At 40.3% G+C, this 19,776-nt stretch overlaps 1 protein-coding gene across 1 annotated transcript in view; it reads left to right on the top strand.

Moving 5' to 3' along the window:
- Nucleotides 1-340: 340 nt before the first annotated feature.
- LOC104523380 (PH domain leucine-rich repeat-containing protein phosphatase 1-like) overlaps nucleotides 341-19,776 on the top strand; it is a gene marked incomplete at both ends in the record, with an annotated part of 31,946 nt that continues 12,510 nt past the window's right edge. Inside the window, 3 exons of the mRNA XM_010165931.1 lie at nucleotides 341-537; nucleotides 2,567-2,692; nucleotides 17,442-17,608. Coding sequence (XP_010164233.1) covers nucleotides 341-537; nucleotides 2,567-2,692; nucleotides 17,442-17,608 — 490 coding nt within the window. The remainder of the gene's footprint in view (nucleotides 538-2,566; nucleotides 2,693-17,441; nucleotides 17,609-19,776) is intronic.

The following is a 19,776-nucleotide window of genomic DNA, read 5'->3' as shown; positions in this document are numbered from 1 at the left end:
AACCAATTAATTACTGTTGAGGTTGAACATGTGGTTTCTAGGTCCCATAGAGAAGACTAGCACCGTTAACTATTCACCATGTGACTATTGAAGGTTATTTAACGTACTGCAAGGCTGTGGTCTGCTCTCAGTGATACCAACCTGTCATTTACTTCTACCTATGAAAGAAGCCTGTACTGAAGCTGATACTAAATTACCTCCTTGCATGGATTTGAAGCTGTCTCATTAGTTGTGCTGTGGTCTGTAACTTGAAAACTTGCTGATAGTGTCTAAGGATGGCGTGAGTGAAGGAGGCAAAGATTTTTTTGTGATTAGGTGGATGCTTTTGTTTCTATTTCAGGAAAGCCCCACAGCACTGGCGGCTCCGAACGGATTCAGCTCTCAGGAATGTACAATGTTCGAAAAGGGAAAATACATTTGCCAGTCAACAGATGGACAAGACGCCAAGCTATCCTTTGTGGAACATGCCTAATTGTCTCATCAGTAAAAGAAAGCCAGACTGGAAAGATGCATGTCCTCCCTTTAATTGGTGGAAAAGTAAGATATTTTGTTTTATATATTTGCTTGCTTAACCCCTATCTTTTCACACGGAGAAGATTGCATTCAATTATAACGATCCCTAGCCCCCCAAAAGCTTGTTTCTTTAAATGGGGTTATCAGAGAATATAAATGACCTTTGATTATGGTTGGATTCGTATTTAACAGTGTGCAGCGTTTGGATTAAAACGCTAAAGAAAAGCAAGGGAAACACATTCAGTTTTCTTTTCTCATGTGCAGTGTTAAGTGTAGTACACAGCCAAAGGATGCACACACCTGTATTGTGTATGATCTACCGTGCCTCCTCATCCAGTTTTTATCCATACTGGATTATTCCAAGATCTGAAAATTAACCAATAAGGGCTTATTTCAACATTGGAGATTTTTTGAGTGTTCAGCATTTTATGAGTAGCAGTCTAACGTAAGCTAATGGCATCAAATATTTTTATTTATGAAAAGCTGAAACTGGACTTTTTTCTGATTGACTGCATCTGAAACACAGGAAGTCCAGTCTGAACACAAGAATTTTTATTTATTTCCCCACCGCCCCGCCGCTGTGAGAGTGACTGAGCACTGGCACAGTTTGTCCAGAGCAGTTGTGGAACCTCCCTCCTTGGAGATATTCAAAAGCCGTTTGGACACAGTCAGTCCTGGTTAAACAGCTGTGAGTGGCTCTGCTTGAGTAGGGGGTTGAACCAGATGACCTCCAGAAGTTCCTGCCCACCTCAACCATTCTGTGACTCTGTGAACCTTTAGTGAAGACAGTAAGGTAACAACATTACTGTTTTAGCCTAAGTAGTGTTTCAGAACACTATTATTGGCTTGATTAGCCAAGATAATGGGAAGAGAATCATTAGCTTGAGGATGATTTGCAGCTGAAATAATGCTCTTTTACTTTTGCATGCTGATAAGTTCAGTTCTGAAGTCATTGGGAGAGAAATAAGCTTCACGATGTTATATATGCAGACTAAAGTTGATTCATTAATATTCTATACTAGCAATGTGGAAAGCAGTCTCCTCTTCTAGGAGCTGTTTTTCCTATCTCCTTTCATGATTCTTCACATGATTCTTCAACACTTCCCGGGAGGTACTGAAGTAGAGATGTTTTCCTCTTTTAGCAGCAGTGGGTGAACTCTTGACAGTGAATTGTATTCCTGGCTGTAGCACCATGGAGAGGACAGGATCTGAGTCCCTATTGGCCTTGTTTTTGAGATGAAAAAGATTTTTTTTTTAATTCAAAAAGGGAAGAGATTGTGTACCTCTTTTTTAATTGCTTAACATTGCTGGAATCTCTAAAGGGGTTTTTTGCACAGCAATGCCTTGTGTAATGTAAAACATGCAGGCTGTGTTAAGCAGTAAGTTGACAACAAATTCTAAAAGAAAAGGAAAGCCAAGCTGAGAAAAATGTACTGAGGGCTTCTGCTGACAAAGCCTGGGAGGAGGATGCTTGGCACAGAACTGAGTGGGTTTTTTTAAAATTCTTGCTCAAAAAATATTCTTCCTCAACTCCATAAATATTCTGCACTTCCTGGTTTTCAAAGGCTTTCCAGAATGCGATGCTGAGACATTGAGACCATAAGTTGTGTGGGACTTCTCATGTATGATAGCAGAATGATGTATTCTGGGTGTTTTTTAGCAAGTTGAGAAATGCCAAAGAATTTAATTGGGCTGTAGGAGAAGCATTTTGTTAAGCCTGTTTTTAATAACCAGGAGTATAAATTGTACTCCATTAGGTTGTATAAAGTCAGCCTTAAGTATGTTTCACTGGGAAACCTTTTATGGTGCTGAGTGTCTCATAAAATGTTGACGTTCTTGGTGTTTTTCTCCTTTGGTTCCTTCTTCCTTCTGTTGTCATTCCTTGCTTGTGTAGATCTCAGGAGTGTTTGACAGCTGACATCTGAGTGCTTGAGAGGGTTAGTCCAATTCTACTTGACGAGCTCCTCTTGGGCACACTTTAACTTTGCCCTGGGGAGTTCTGCAAAGAGGCTTTTGATTCTTATTCACTAACACTTTTGTTTTTCTACTGTAGGTAGAAGAAGTGAAAAAGCACCAGCACTGTTTAGCATTTAGCTCCTCTGGACCTCAAAGCCAGACCTACTACATTTGTTTTGATAACTTCACTGAATATTTGCGATGGCTTCGACAAGCTTCAAAGGTGAGAAGAGTGCTAATTCCTGCCTGAATGGGATGCTTGTGGCGTTTCCCCCAGTTTTGTCTTCTCCATGCAGCCATATAGTCTGTCCTCTGGGTTCGTTATCGTGAACTGTTGCTGCTGTTAGTGGTGCGCAAAAACCCCTCAATTTGGGAGTTCTCAATAACAGGCAATAGGGAGGTCAATTTTTCTGCTTTTATACTGAGACTTCTTTCTACCATGGTTGTGTAAGCAAAGTGCTGTGCTGGACTTTCTCCCTTTTCTTGTCTTGATCCAGCTGGATGGATGGAGTGAGATCATTGGAACATTAAAGATGACAAATATAAATGTAAAAATTTCAACTTAAATGCTTTGTTTCAGTGTTAATAAAATCTAAACTAGTGATGGATTTTTAAAATTCATTCCTTCCACGGAGCCTAAAGATTAAATTGCTAGAATTAAGGAATTTTTTTCTTGCTTGGAAATGTTGCTGAATCTCTCTTTAGTTTTATCACTATTTGATTTTTTTTTTTTAATAAGCAATCATTTTATGTCAGTAAAAAAAAATTACTAACTAAAGCTTTTGTAAACCAAATCTTATACTGTGCTTAGAGCACAGTTTATTATGGGAATTTAGGCCTGCATTATTTTGTTTGACTCTTCAGTTCTACTTTATGTTATTGAAAGGCTGTTTTTGCAATTACGTGTTCTATCTCTTAATCCCTGCCACTTTTTTGATAAATCCTCTCTAAACAAATTTATGTATCTTGAGCCACTGATTTTTTTCATTTTTACCACGCAAGTTCTTTTGCTGTGCTGTCAGCAATCTTTCATTGATTTTCTAGTTGGGCCTAAACCACCCGTTAATTTCATACCTGAGAGGGCTGTCTGTTCATGCTCTTTACTATGTTAAAGCAACTTGGTTTTATGTAGTACTGCTTAGAGATATTTATGGCACACTAGATCTGTTCTGTCTTTTTTAGATTGCAATAATGTATAATCCAGCCTATTGCCAGTGGTACAGCCTAGGTTGTGGTTTTTTTTAAGAGATTTGATTATGTTAAACTTTCTTTGAGCAGTAACTATTGCACCTCCCAACACATGCATCATTTAAAATGTCCTTTAGTGTTTTTTTTTTTTCTGTTAAGTTTTAAAATTCTCTTTAAAGACGCTGTTCTGGCATCCCTGCTCAGGTCTGTTAAGCCTCAAGGTAAAAATTCCCAAGGCATGTTTTATGAGACGGTGAGGCATGGTCTGTCAGGTTTTTGAGTTCTTGCCGCTTTGTGGCTCTCTCTGGGAGAGTAGTGCCCTTTCATCTCCAGAGGCTTTGACATCAGATAAATGAAAGGCAGATCTAATGAGTGAGAAAAACAGTGGAAAACAATGAACTTCAGAAGTAGAGATAAATGGTCAGAAAGCCCCTGTGAATTACTGGCAGCATAAGCTTGTTCTGTGCCATGCTGTGCTTCTCTCTTTCTCTCTGGTTCACCCAAATGACTAACAGCATTGGGACGATAGCCAGCATGAGAACATAGCCCCATGCACTCATGATATCCTCCCATTTTTATTGTGTAAGAGTAGAAAGAAAATACATATGCTTGAAGTGTCTTTTCAGACTGTCAGAACTGAAGAAACTTGCTATGCTATTTGTTGGTAAAACATGCTTTGAGGAAAAAATTATGCTTCATTTTCCCCAGCTCTCCACCCCCCAGCCCCAAAAACTGAGATGGTGTTCTGGATTCATGGATTTTTGAAACAGTACTTTGCCGATTCACGTTGATTTTTTTTTTTTAATGTCTGGATTTTCTATCCTTAGGCTGAGAAAGAGAGACAAGCTTGATTGTATGCAAGGCAGTTGAGTGGAAGGTACTGTGCAGTAATACTGTTTCTGAAGGAACAGAAACAGAGAAACTAGTAATGCTGCAAAAGTAACTCAAATTTCCTCCAGCTGATGCTGTTCCTGTCCAAGTGCTTAATTGTAAGGTGCATCATCTCTGATTTACATGCACAAATAAATAACAAGTTTCATCTTCAACTCTGTAGTTCAGGCAAGCTAGTGTTCCCACGCAGGAAAAAAACCCCAACCTTTATAGATGGTACTCTGCCTTGGGTGTTTGGAAGCTACGCAAGTTCAAAGAAGTTGAAATATTCTTGCTAACCAAGTACCAGGTAGAGCATTGTATGTCTAAAGGCAAGCAAACTTAGCCAGGGAGATGTTACGCCTCTCTAACTTTGAGCTTCTAGATGCTTGTTATGTGCTAGGTCACACAATGCTTACAGCTTTGTCTTTAATCCTGGTGGTGTGTATAGTCCTTGTGCTTTTGTGAATTATTGTGAATACTATTTAAGACCGTATTTTAAATATAGTTGTTATTTAGTGGCATTTGTTTTGAAACTGACACTCATGTTGACTTATGTTCAGTGGTAGTTTCTCTGCAGTCCTTCATGCTCCTGATGTGTGCTACTGAAAACTGAGGCTTCTAGTACTTAAAAGTGTAATGAAATCTTGAATTACAAATTCTAATGCAGAAGGAAATCCCTCGTAAAATATTTCATTAAAATTGCTCAATTCAGTTTTTAACTATGAAGAAAATTTTCATGTCTGTCTTATACTTCAAAAGAACTAAAAGATGATGTTATTTTAACTTTTAAATAACAAGCTTAATCTTGAAAGGAGATTTTGCAAAGAATGCTTGCTCTGCAGTCTTTTTCCCCACAGAATATTGGCAATGTTGACTTTTTAGCAGTGTTCCAGAATGAGACAAATCCTAACGCATCACTCCTGCAATAAATACATGTATGCTAGAGAAGATTTGAATTAATGTTTGCAGAGACTTGGGCTCGGTTTTAAAAATGAGCATTGCTCCTGTATAATCTGATTCATTCTAACAGTGAAATCTATCTTAGCCAAGACAGATCTTGTGCTCTGCCCCAGTAAATTTTTGGAAGAGGTTTGTGAATAGGTTGTTTTTCCTGTGTGTTTGAGTGTCCTAAGGTGAACAGAACTCATATTTTCAGGACAAACTGGAATTATTGCACAAATACTGACCTAAATATCAAACTTGGTGACATACTTACTCCAAATAGGTCACTTTTAGATATGCTGATTTAGCCTCAAACAGAATATTTTTAAAAGCTGGAAATGTGGCTTGTTCGTTAATATTGATAGTTCTATACCACAGTGCATTTCTTTCCTTTTACTTTCCAAAGACTGGAGTCCTAATTGAGAAAGTTCAAAAGGCAAAAAACCACAAGTTTGGTCCTTTGTGATCTAATATGTTCATTCTCTTGCCAAATGTTGAAAAATAATCTTATGCAGCTGGGAGGGGGAGCAGAGTGGGGAAGAAAGGGATATCTTCACAGCTTGGAAGAATTTTGTCTGCACAAAGTTGGCGTGATGGTTCTGGAATCTGCACAACTACTTGCAGAATGATTCTGATCTGCCAGTGTTTGCTATTTGAATGTCGGATGCAGAAGGACAGGTGAAAAATGTGCAGTTAACAGTGAAGAGGACACGATGAGGGCTTTCCTCAGTTGCCACAACCAAAACCTAAAAACCTTAGAGTAGCAGAAGAGAAAGAGGTTTTATGTATAAGGTATTACTGAGTGGTGGAACTTGCTGTCTCATGAGGCTTATGTTTGGGGTGTGGTGAGGAGCTCCTGGTGTTTGACACTTCTAACAGATAAATTGATTTTAATGTTTTTCTACATGTGTGATTGCTGTTTCAGTTTTGACTGTTACACAACTCATGATGTGGATGGTTTGGCTGGATTTAAAAGGGTTATCAGTCCTCCATGTTCCAAGGCATACAATTAAAATGGGATGTCAACATCTACCTCAGAAATTCAGTATTGCAGAGCTTAAGCAGGGATGTATTACAGAATTTTATCTTCTTGGAAATAGCATGCATCACTGGGCATGCTGAGACGAGTTGTCTGACCCCACAGAACTTCAATCCTCTTGGCTTTAGAAGAGCGGGAAGTGTGTCGACAGCTTCATTGCGACAATTATTTCCTGCTTTAGTGCTCGGTTCAACTGGGCAGGTAGAGGAAGCGAGACGATGAGAGACAAGGGCTATAAATAATGCAGGACTGCCTCATGTAAGCTGCCTGTGCGTGGCTGCACTATACGTGTAGGTAGGTAGGTAGAGATGTACGGGCACACGGCTGTATGTGCATGTCCATGCCATCCACCGCTTCCCAGGCTGAGTTGCACAACTGTGGCTGCAGTGACAGCGTATTTACCAGAGAGTAAGCAATTGTGTGGGGCTTAGGTGCCAGGGTGGATTTACACCTACACTCAAAAAAACCCCTGCATTTTAAAAATACAAGGAATATCCAAAGAGAGATCCTTGATTTAAAAACTGTCAAGAGTTTTCTCCTGTCTGCCTTTGTATTTTCCCTTCCCTGTTTCAGGCACCTTTGTCTTTAAGTCTGCAGTGGAAATGCGTGTGATGTTCCAGATAACCCTAGCCTGCTGTGAAAAAGGAGAGACTAAATTATGATGTCAGTGTACATTATGTTTAAAAAGTGCTAAAAATAGCAAGAATAGCAAATTCAAGAGAGAAGGGTGTGCTGCCGTACTGGTCTTACTCCTTTCATGTCAGCGCAGAATGCTCTTTTCATATGTTTATTTGGGCAGTGAAACTAGCAGAAAATAACAACAGATTTGAATTTAGTTTATACTGCACAAATAAGTAATGCAGTAAGTAACAAGTAACTACAGCAGTAGTCTCCATATTTTCCTCGACTTGTGTAGAGACCAACCTGAAGCAGCAGTGCAAATTAACTTTTTAGCTTTTTTTCTCTAAGGTTCTCTCTTCTGGTTTTAAAAATACAAGGAATATCCAAAGAGAGAAAGACTAAAGTGCAGATTCCAACTTAAGCGTGGAACACAGACTTTGCAGAGCTTTTGAATATAAAATACAGCCTTCAGCCTCTGAAGAAGGCTTGAAGCCACTAGTCTTATGGTTAAATTAGCCCTACACTGTATTTGCCATGGCTTGCCCACTAGCTGATTGACCTGTTTCTAGATACTATAATGGCCTGTAACATCTTTACAGAGTTCATCATTACAGGGATTTTTATTACCAAACCTCAGTTTTCTCTGGTGGCATTAAGGACAGGTTTTTCTAATGCTGTGGTAGTTTCACTGGGCTAGCCCTTGGCTAGCAGCCAACACAGCCATTCACCCACTTCCCTCCACTGCCAGGGGATAGGGGAGAGGATTGAGGTGCAAGGATAAGGAGACTTGTAGGTTGAGATAAGAACAGTTTAATAATAGAAATAAAAGAAAACTTAAAATAATACTAATATTAAAATAGTAGTGATAATGATAACAGTAACAGAATATGCAAATGACTGATACCCAGTGCAGCTGCTCACCACTGACCGACCAAGCCTGGCCCGTTCCCAGGTAACGATCCCAGAGGAGCAACAATCCTGAACCGAAACTACAGTCCCAGAAGATTGAGAGCCCGAGCGAAAGCCAGAGCTAAAAGAGGGAGAGACACTCACTAATATACTGGACATGATGTGATATGAGATGGAATATCCTATTGGCGTATCCAAATGCCAGTTTAGCTTATTAATTTAAATATTCCTCACCCCTTTAGGTCTTGCACTTGTAGAGTAACAGAGCACCAAGTCCTTCACTTCCAGCAACAAAAATGCAAACACTGGGACGTTATCAGTGTCTCTCTCACAACAAGTCCCAGGCTGAAAGCAAAACATAGCACTTTTCTAACTACTGCATAAGAAACCCAGCTCTGTCTCAGCTAAAAAGCAGGACAAATGCTTACTGGTCAGAACCAGCTCAGAATACCTTTTTCCAAAGCCTTGACCACAGAGCACTGACAATGGGAAGTGTCAGGAAAATCAAATGCAAGGATACATTAGCTTATTTTAAGTTATGTGGGATGTTACTTGTTATAGTGCTGCCAATGTACACTTTAGAGTCACTGGAAGCAGTATCTCCTCTCCAGGTGTCTGTTTAGTCTCCTAAGCAATGGCTAACCCTCTTCTGGAGGAGTACTACAGAGAACTTTACCGTAGTTCCCATGAGACCTGAATTTCTAGATGATTTTTTTTTGCTTTTACCTTTGGCTATTGGTTACTACTTTTGGTAATTCTACAGTTACCTTTGGTAATTGTTGTGTGCGACAAACACACTGTTTGTCTTGCAGTTAGGAGTTCCTGACATTTTCTTACAACTTTGTAGTCTTAGTCCATGTGTTTGAATGTACCATTGTGATTCTGGGCTACTATGTTTATGTGTGTGTTGGGGTCAGGTTGGAGGTCAGGGAACATGCTGGTCACTGAGAGGGTGACCGTGCAGTAGTTGGTTTGTTTCTTATGCCAGTAGCGCTTGGAGGCTTGAAAATTAGTCTCTATACTAGCATGACCTAAAAATGAGTTTAGTGTAATGCCAACATCGGTGACATCTTTTGAAAATAGCCTTTAACCAAATACAAGGCTCTGCAGAAATCTTGTTTTCATTGAGGATAACAACTCTCCAGGTTTCTTCACATTTGTGAGACTAAGAAGCAGCATTAGCCTGTTTGCAACTGTTGATTCAACATCTAATGAAGAAAAAAGAACCCTGAAAGATTTTTCTCATTTTTCAGTGGGGCTTTTTTTGAGCTAATCCTTACTTACAGGAAATGTGATGATTCTAAGTTTAGTACAAGGAAACCATTTTTTCCTCTAATACCATAAAATGACAATATTGAGATAATGCTTTCTCTAAAAATAGATCCTTAGAAATAAACCCACAGCTTCCTTTTGGCAGCAATTAGAAGTATTTGAACATAAACAAACCTCTGGTTTCCATGCGGAACTTGACTTCCTTTTTTTTGTGTGTGTGTGAAATCTTCAATACTTGGGATCTTTGCTCTGCAGTCATATCTGGTCATTCTTGCTGTGAGTGGTTTCTTGTCATCTCAAGTCTGAAAGCAGATGATTGGGCAAAACAAACTTGAAGCCAGTTTCGTTTCTCTTTTGATACTAACACTTGAAAGTTTTTCTCCTCTTCTTTCCCCACAAAACCTATTCTCTTGCACCTTTTGTTGTTAGAAGTTAGTTGATGTTTTGGAAATGAACTTCTGAGTGTGTTTCAGTGTAGTCTCTCTCTTAACGGCTTGGGAGGGAAGCTTGGTGTTTTGGCTCAGCTGGTTAGCTTTCAATGTCAAAAATAGTTCTGCTGATTCCAAAGTGGTATAATTGGTGACTTCAAGCTTTTTCTCTTAATGTCTTTTCTAGAGAAACTATAGCTTCACTATTTTAATTCTTTTTTCTTTTTCCTTCCTGAAATTTAGAGTCTGTGGTCCTTGTTTTGGACTTGCTGCCTTCAGTTAATAATAGAATAGTTATTGAAGTACTGCAGCCAAGAGTGAGAATGGAAAACTAGGTATCGCCCACACATCTGGAATAGCTTTCAAGTAACGTCTTTTGAAGCCTTTAAATCAGGTTCTGATGATACTGAAGCTGAATTTGTGCAGCTCTTGCATAAATATAGGGAAGCATCGCCATGGCTTACAGCTGGAATCTCAGTGAGGTGTTGCAGATATTACCTTTTAAGGTGTGTTCAATCTAGGAGGATCTCGAAGGGTTTTCAGTAATTTCTGGGGGTAGAGGGGTGGGAGTGAGCAGGGGAATGTAGCTTTGCTCTTAATGAACTTCAGGAGAACTTAATGTCTGTGGTGAGCAGATCCCATGAGACTGCAGGGGGTGCAGGGACTGTCATATTGCACAGTGCTTCGGTACATATAAGGTGATAACTGAGTCCATCTTGAAACTGAATGGCTGTAACACTGAGAGGCTTTCCAAGCAAAGTCTTAGCAAGGAGGAAAAAAGGAGAGGAATTATTAGCAAAAACTAATTTTAGGGACATTTGATCTCCCTAGGCTTCTTCTGTAGTCAGTGAAGGAGGAAGGTCTCCAGGGAGAAGAAGAAATAAGTGCTGGAGACCAGTTTTAGGCCCCGGGCCAGTAGAGCTATATTCGTGATTGTATTATAAAACACTTGAGTCAGAAGGCCTTTCTGTGTTACTGTGAAATAATGGCATGAAAAGAGTTCATCTCATTGTAGAATTAATCAATATGATGTAGCTATGCAGGAGAACCTAGGTCAGAAGCTGAGGACCTAGCATAACCTCTTGCTTAAAACAAACAAAACCCCACAACCCTCTCCACGTGGGACTGAGGAGACTCAGACAGGTGAACATCTATGGGAAGTCTCACTGGCAGGAGTCTGAAATCTATAGTAAATACTGAAAGAAAGTCTTTGCTGGAGGGCTGCTCATTACAAAGTCTGCTTGCTTGGCAGTACAGCAGCTTGTCTTAGTAAAAAATTGTCTAACAAGTTGTAAGAAGAAAAGGAGTGTTTCTCAATTTTTGTGAGACTGTCACCTGTTTTGCAATATTTACAGATGAATTGGTTTTAGTCAGACTGTTGTAAGGATGTTAATTTTCCTTGCTCCACCAAATGGAGATTCACATGTCTGAATTGTAAGTAGCTTAATGCTAGAGCTAATTACTGTCCCTTAACTCCAAGTTGCATCTTAAGCCTTGTCCTTGCAGGGATCTTAGCAGTGTGAACATCCCAGCATGAGTACCACCAAGGTAACACTGTTGATACTGCTCTCTGTGTAATATTGATACCAGTACCTGATCTCTAAGAGAAGAGTACTTTTCCTCCTGGAGGAACAAAAATACTCGTATTCTGGTAATGACTTCAGATAGTACCAAACCTTTCGGAATGACAAGTGACAAATGTCACTTTTTTTGGACAAATTCTCACTTTCAAGATCTTGATGCTAAACCTGAGACATGGACTTTCATGTCTATGAAATTCCTTCTGGACCCTTATCACGAAGGGTGAAGGAGCGCAACTTCTGCTTCGTTACCTCCACGTTTCCCTGTCCCACGCGTATTTGCTACTATGGTTTTCGGTTAAGTCGTTACAGCTTTATACAAGGGCCAAACGTAGAAGTGAGCTATTTCTGCATGCTATATAAATCTTTGTTCAGAGATAAGGAGAGGAGAGCAGGGACGAGTTACATATTAAAATATTAAATACTAAATATTAAATAGTCACTGTGCCCCCGAGTCTCGCTGGCATGAGGGGTTTGTGCCAGAGGCATCTGGCTGCAATGCTGGCAGGGGAGAGGTGGGAGGAGAAGCGTGTGCCCTGTGAACACTGCCACCACAGTGTGTGCTCCTGCCCTTCCTCTTAGTAGTCAATTACGGCTCTTACCGATGGTGGCACTGCCTGTTGGGTTTGTGAGTCTGAGTGATGTACTTTCAAGCCTCTGCTGAGTCTTATCTTTTCTTTGCGAGGCCCTTAGGTTGAGTTAGGGTGGATCTAATTAACGTCTGAAAGAATACAAGAAAGAGAGACCAGAAAAGCCATTACCTGTTCACCCTTTGGACTGCACCCACTTTAAAAGACTATTTAAAAATGAAAATATATGGCTTTAAAGAAAAAGGAAACCTTTTTATTTCTTTTTTTTCCCCTTCTTCCATTAAGGTTTTTGGCATTAGCTTGTTTACCAGTCTGAACGTTTCCTCAGCTCTTGGCTCTGGCTGGAGGCACCGATGTGGTTCCTGGCTGTGGAGTTCAGCTCAGCAGAGGGAGACCTCTCTGCTGAGCAGGGCTTTGATGTTCAAATAGAAAGGAAGATTAGGATTTGAAGCAAGGTTAGTTCTGAGGTGAGGAGAACCTGTTTTCTCGAGGCAGTTAGTTTAGATATTTGAAGCATATGTATCACCGATTAGATAAGCCTTATGCAGGCATTGGTGGGATGTGATGATTATCAAGCTGTTTAGAAACAAATCCTAAAGGAGAAAAATTACACTGCCTTTGCATTAGCATGTCTACAGCAGGTGCAATTTAACATTGTCAACTCAGTTCAAACAGACTGGGAATTTGGCTGCCTCTGCCGTGTGGGCTGTTCAGTTATTTTAATTGTCTTCTGTTGAAGTCCTAAATAGTAATTTCTTATCTGAATAGAGCTATAGGGAATGGAATGAGGGTAAACAGGAAAAAGACATAATTATGTTGGTTTAAATTCACACCACAGGTCACACCAAAAGATGTCCTTGTGTAAACAAGGCTTGTGTTTGTCCATACAGCTGGGTTCAGCTGTGTCCATCGCTGACATCCATTGTCAGCGACAGATCATTTTTGTAGGATTGCCAAGGCTTTAAAACAAAGACAGTAATCAGTCTTGTTGCATAGCTCGGTGACAGAGGTGGCATTATACTGATGGACAAAGCAAAGTGGTTTTTTAGCCCTGTGTAGCAAGAAGAGGCAAGAATATTGGTTGACAAAAATATTTTTCTATATTTTTGCTGCCAGCTGCTAAAGATTTACAGTGAAACCAGTTCACCGTATATACTTTCACCAGTCTTGAAATACTGTTTCCTTTTTAAAAATAATAGTAAAAAAATTAAAATCAAAAGATCTTGTTGAAACCTTTTGTTTAAGGTACTGCTGGCTTTTGTGATTTGTTGTTTATACTTCTAAGTACTGTTGTAGCACAAGTAACACGTGTTTAAAAGTGAGTTTCCATATTTGAGAGAATCCTAGTTCTTTGCTGTCTGTGCAGCTCTTAGGTGTGGAATAGCAGAAGGCGTGTTGCCTGAGGGAGGGAGGGAGAGAGCTCTCCAACAGCATTATTTGTGATGGTATTCACAGAATAAAGCTTCATTTTACTGTGGCTGGGGGAAAATTAAAGGCACGATGACAGCTTTTTGATGGTTGCAATGGGTGGATCCAGGGCTCTTTGTAGTACATGTGCTATAGTTGTATACCACTTCTTTGAAACTGCACTTCAGTATGCCATGCTCACATGGAGACAAAAAAAAAACCAACCCAAACATACAACCCCCCCCCCCCAAAACCTTAAACCGCTGTAGGCCAGGGCTGCATAACTGAGGTTGCAACAGGAACTGGAAAAAAAGTCTTCCATTGGACTTTGTGGTTTGATGTGCAAAGCTGAATTTGGCCTTACCCCATTACTACTCCTCTAGTATTACTTTGGGAGACATTGCAGTACAGTGATTGACCATAAAGTGTTTCAAAATCATATCCAGGGAATGGAGAAAGTCACATGTTTCATCTTGTTTTTTCATACTTGTGATGATTAAAAATCCCAACTGAAAAGTGGACTTCAAAAAGTACAAGATCTTGCTATGTGTTTGAGTTACCCTGCTGTCTTGCTTCTCCGGCAAAGACATGTGTTGACTCTACAGCTTATGCTGTAGCTGCCATAACTGAGAGGGTGTCATACACCGTTTTCCAAGAAGGTTATTGCCTCAGCCATTTCCCCCATGTTATTAGTACTGGAAAAAGCAACAGGGGTTTCATGTGAAAACAAGCGTTAAGGATGTACACAGCTTCGGATGTGATGAGATGTCCTAGACGGGTTGGTCTGGGCAAGGGCTTCTTCTGCCCAGGAAGTCATGAGCTGTGCTGCTTGGGTTTTTGTTTTTATATATTGACATTTTTAAGTTTTCCAAAAGAAAACACCAAGCAAGCCATAATGAGTGCTTGATACAGGTTCCACATGCATCTACAAAGCCTTTACGTCTAGCATTGCTACCACACTGACTCTCCTCACTATTTCGGTTGGAGCGTGGGTCTGTTGAACCCAGCCCAGATAACTTGTTAGGGTGTTTGTTTACAGCTGAATGTCTTAGGGTTGTTGTTTTTTTCTTCCAGTGGAAACCCTCCATTCTGCAGATAATGTCCCTTCCTCCAGATGCTTTTTATTCTTTGACTGTGAGGGATATTCTAGTCAGCGTTTTCTTACCCTTTATCAGCTTATGTCTCCAGTGATTCCCCACAGTGAGCCAAGGAAAACCCATTGCTTTATTAAAAACTGTATCATCTTTAAGAAAAATGCTTTACTCTTAATAAACAATGGCAGACACACACATGCACAGTCTTACTGCATTTAAGTCTATTGAAGATGATTACAAGATTGAAATAACCCTTTATTTTTTGGTTTGGGAACAATACCATTTCAGAATTTTAGTGTTCAACTTCAGAACAACTGATGAAAATTTCTGGTGGATGAAAGAAAGTATTGTTAAGATATTGTTCTCCTTTGTCACTCTTTGTTTTTTCATCTTGTCCCTCTATTCTCTAGGAATTTGTTAGGAACAGTATTGACTAATGAAAAGAGAAAAATCTTTATCTCTGCCTGTGAGAATAACTGTTTGTTTATATGAGTATTCTTTATAACAATTCAGAAGTTAATTCTTAGAATGCTGTTTTGCTAACAAAAAAATACTTCGGTAAAATTACAGTTGATTCCAGAACTAACACCTTTCAAAATGTGGTTTTAGCTTCTGTTGTTCTTTGTGGTAGAGGCATCATTCAGTATATGTCAATAGCATAAAAATCTTCATTAAATTCTTCATATAACAAAGTGATTCCTTTAAAACAAACAAGCAAAAATAACTAGAACATACAACTTGTAAAAACAAAATTACTTTTAACTGGATTTTTTTCACAGGGCTTGATGATTTTAAGAAGGGATTCGCATCTTTTTTTGAGATAAGAGTAGAATTTGGATTTGTTTGGCTGCTTTATCGTGGTTCACACTCGGGAGTTACCAGTTCTGGTACTTTGGTTATTTTTAGAGTAACGTGCCTTGCTCAGCACTGCTGGGTTGCTTATTACTGTTCATATCACATTCCAAACAAGCAGTTGGAGCAACAGTGTATATAAGCATTACACCTGAAATTACACATTCTCCTTTTTAATTTAACAGGTGTCAGCGCTTTTTCATCTCTTGTGCTCTCAGTGTGATGAGAGCTGTACCGTACTGGGCAGGTTCTGGCACCATAAACAGACTGAATACCTAGCTTTCAGAAAGGACTGCTCAGAATAGCCTATGAATAATTTTTGCCTAATACTACAAGGGGAAGGAAAATAGTAGCTACAGTAACAAAAGGACTGAACTAATTGAGTAATAAAAATCCGAGCATTTTAAGGGATGTGGGAGGACTGGATTATTAACGGTCTCTTTAGAGAAAAACACTGCACCGTCTGTTCCTCTCCAAGCTTATGGCTGTGTTTATAACAGAGACCACTTATCCTGAGGCCTGTGTAGCTTGCGTTTGAGAGGAACAAAAAAGGAAGGAAAAACTCCTTGGCCTTCCTTTCAGTGACAAGCTACGCCACTTATGCCAGCAAAACTTGATGTCTCTAGGCTCAGGGTATTTCATGGCAAGGGCTGTATCCCTGCCCAGAAGGTTGAGACACTGGCCCAGGTTGTCCAGAGAAGTTGTGGCTGTCCCCTCCCTGGAAGTGTTCAAGGCCAGGTTGGATGAGGCTTTGAGCAACCTGATCTAGTGGAAGGTGTCCCTGCTGATGGCAGGGGGGTTGGAACTAGATGATCTTTAAGGTCCCTTCCAACCCAAACCATTCTATGATTTTATGATTCTATGAAGGTTGGGTGGTGTTTCCTTCATCAGAGTTCAGAAGCTCTTGTAGACTGCCACTGGGCATTGATTATGAGTTGTTGGGGTTTTTCCCTCTTTTTGTCCCTTAGATGTGGTCTTTGTACTTCCAGAATCCTAGCATGTGAGGCCAGTAAAAGTGCCAATGACAAAATGAGACAATTGCTTCTCTTGCAGTGAGCAGCTGACAGAACATGTAGCTGTTTGAGCACTGTTTGTGCAGTCCCAGAAGGCTAAAATGGTGGTGAAGTTGCTTGCTCCCCCTCCTTTGATCTAAGCCATGTCTGCTCCAAAAACACTTCTCATCCTTCTAGCATTTGACCCCTCCTCCTTGCCCACCATCCAGGCTGCCTTGTATCACTGTGTGGTGGTGCTTTGTCATGTAGCTAGCTCCAGAGCTCTACTTTGTGAAAGGATAATAGTATTGGACAGAAAATAGAGGAATTCTACATGGCAGTGTTGTTTTTTAAAATAAAGAGTAATAAATAAGTAAAGCAGCAGGATGTAGTTCACCCAGCTGTGTTCTAGCAGTTTGGTAAGGGGCAGAGTTGCTGTTATTTGAATTTGTTGCCTATAGGTGTCTGTGGAATGATGCTAGCTATATGTAGTGCTAGGTAGTATGATTTCTTTAGCCTCTATGTACTGTGTTTGTTTTACCTTCCCCTTTGTAGTGTTAAACCTTCTAATCTCAGTTTTGTTTTTGTCATGTTTTGCCACTCTTGGCCATTGATTGAGAAGAGATTAGTGCTCATTGCTTTGCCGCTGTGATATTTTTTTTTCTCCAGTAAGACAGATGGGATAACACTTTCTTCTGCTATTTAATACCTGCTTTTGACCCTTGAAACTGAGACGGGGTGATGACTGTTATCCCCTTGCCCCCGCTCGCCTGGGAATGCTGACCAGTCATGCAGCAATATAAAAGACTTCTGCGCTATATTTTTGCTGTTGTTACTTGGTAATTAAAGGACTAAGCTAAAGTTTATGTCAAATCTCTTATCCTTGTTTCTGGTCATAGAGTATCACATAACTTCATTGATGAAAATGAATCTGTTTCACTTACTGCTTTGAAGTTTGACAGACCTTTGTGCTTTTCCCCTTGCTAGCCATCTGTGGACCTGGTTTTAGCACTGAGGCAGAAGAGATCATGCCATAGCTTGCAGCAATGATGTAAACCATGTTAGATCAGCAGTATATGCCAACACTGACTTCTTAAAAACAGTTTATCTTGTGCTTACAGGGGTGAAGGAAATGTTCTTGTTTTATTATGGTATTAACATATTTGTGTACTTCTTGACTTCCAGGTTGCATCACAGCGCATAAGCTCAGTAGATCTTTCATGCTGCAGCCTGGAGCACCTGCCTGCCAACCTGTTTTATAGCCAAGACCTCACTCATCTCAATTTAAAGCAGAACTTCCTGAGGCTAAACCCTAGCCCATCCACAAGTAGAGCGCTTAGTGAATTACAAAGGTAAGGTGATATGGTTTTACTGGTCTTCCTCTGCCCTTGGAGCCAAGATCCTGGTCTGCAGGAACTTGCCTAAAAAATCACTACCTCCTCTTGTGGAGGATTGGCCTGCCTGTAATGCTTCAGAAGTTGTTTAACTCTGTGTTAGACACAGACTAGCTTTCATAAGGAACTTAATGTTTTTCTTGTATATAGAAGATTATTTTCAATCCAAAATGTAGTTTTCAGAATGCTTGACTTAGAAGTTTTTTCTTCCCCCACCCCCTGCCCTGGTATAGAAAGCCTTGATTTAATAAATTCAGTCTGATTCCGGTCCTCTTTCTACTCTTACCAACCCTAATTCTTCTTTCCTACTAACTGTGACCTTCCAGTTGTTCTTTCCACTGCAGCTCATCTGAAAACGTAACAAATGGGTAGACAGCAGCATGATCAGTGATCTGAATGATTTAATGTATGTGTCCCAGAACTGTGGAATCAGCAGGCTTTCTGTATTCAGAAAGATTCATGTTTCCATGCTGAGTATAAAACTGTGATTTTAATTTTATTGGTAAGTGAATTGCAGACCTCAGGATTGTATTTGTGGATGGTCCTGTTCAAACAAAATGTTTTAAACCACATTTTAAAACCCCTTCCTCTTTGAAAAACAAGTGAAAAATACAAGATGGGTTATGCGGGCTGTTGTATTTTTATATAATTCCAATTTTGTTCTGGAAAAACAAAAAATTTGGCATAATGGAAGATGAATGAACCCAGCAGGTCTGCTTCACAAACAAAGCAGGCAGTGATTCCAAGAACTTACGAACACAGTCTGGAGAGGAATGGTGGATTAAATGTTCTGTAAATGTCAGTATAGGTCTCCAGATAGCAAGTGGAATTTTAGCATAAGTTAGGTGATGAACCTGGACACATAATGAATGCCTTTATTTTAATGATTTTTTACAATTTTTCCTTTTTAAATATCAGAAAGTGTACAGGAGATACTTGGTTATATTTTGTCCATGTACATGCAGCTAATTCTGTTTGGAATTAGAAAGCATTTATAAATAATGTGATGGGTAATGTTCATTGCCTATTTAATATTCTCTTGGTACTGCAATTGTAGGAGCAGCTGAAGAGTGTTGCTGAAAGTTAATAAACTGTTAAATTTTTTCTCAGTAATGTGAGCCTTAACATGCAAGAATTAAAGAGTTCAGGTGACCAAATAAAGCTCTCATGTTTCTGAGATTCTGCATCAGGAGAGTCAGGAGAAGTGGCATATACCTGAGGTAGTGCAAAACTGATTGTCTCATTCTTTGGAGGGCTGGTCCTATTCTGTCAGTGAATGATAAGTCTGCTCTGCCCCCATTGCTTTGATCTTGCCAAGATGGCATGGGAAGGTCTGTGAAATACTGGAGAAAAAAAATTAATTATTAGTAAGGTTATGACCTGTATCAGGCATAATGGACCAGGGAAATTTTCTTACCCCTGTACTGGGCACTGGTGAGGCTGCATCTCAAGTCCTGTGTTCAGTTTTGGGCCCCTCACTACAAGAAGGACATTGAGGTGCTGGAGTGTGTCCAGAGAAGGGCAACGAAGCTGTTGAAGGGTCTGGAGAACAAGTCTCATGAGGAGTGGCTGAGAGAACTGGGTTTGCTTAGTCTGGAGAAGAGAAAGCTGAGGGGAGACCTTCTCGCTGTCAACTACCTGAAAGGAGGATGTGGAGAGGTGGGGGTCGGTCTGTTCAACCAAGTAACAAGTGACAGGACAAGAGGAAATGGCCTCAAGTTGCACCAAGGGCCGTTTAGATTGGATATGAGGAAGAATTTCTTTCCTGAAAGGGTTCTCAGGCATTGGAAGGGGTTGCCCAGGGCATTTGTGGAGTGGTGGAGTCCCCATCCCTGGAGGGATTTCAGAACCATGTAGACATAGTGCTGAGGGACATGGTTTAGTGGTGGACTTGTCAGCATGAGGTTGATGATTGGACATTTCCAATCTAGGCAATGCTGTGATTGTGTTACATGGCACTGTTTCAGTGGATCTGAGCCAGTGCCTCATGCACTCCTACCCCATGGCACTGATGTTCCCCCTGCCGCTGCTGATGTCCTCCAGCCTTATCTTCATCCAGCACAGGTGGCATCACCCAGGCAGTGAGTAGCTGGAAGCTGCCGCTGCTCCCATTGCTGTGCCAGCGG

Source organism: Antrostomus carolinensis, unplaced genomic scaffold (assembly GCF_000700745.2).
Source record: "Antrostomus carolinensis isolate BGI_N321 unplaced genomic scaffold, ASM70074v2 scaffold19054, whole genome shotgun sequence".
Classification (NCBI taxonomy): Eukaryota; Metazoa; Chordata; class Aves; order Caprimulgiformes; family Caprimulgidae; genus Antrostomus; species Antrostomus carolinensis.
The sequence above is the reverse complement of the archived record's forward strand: the minus strand, read 5'-3'. Positions and strand labels throughout refer to the sequence as shown.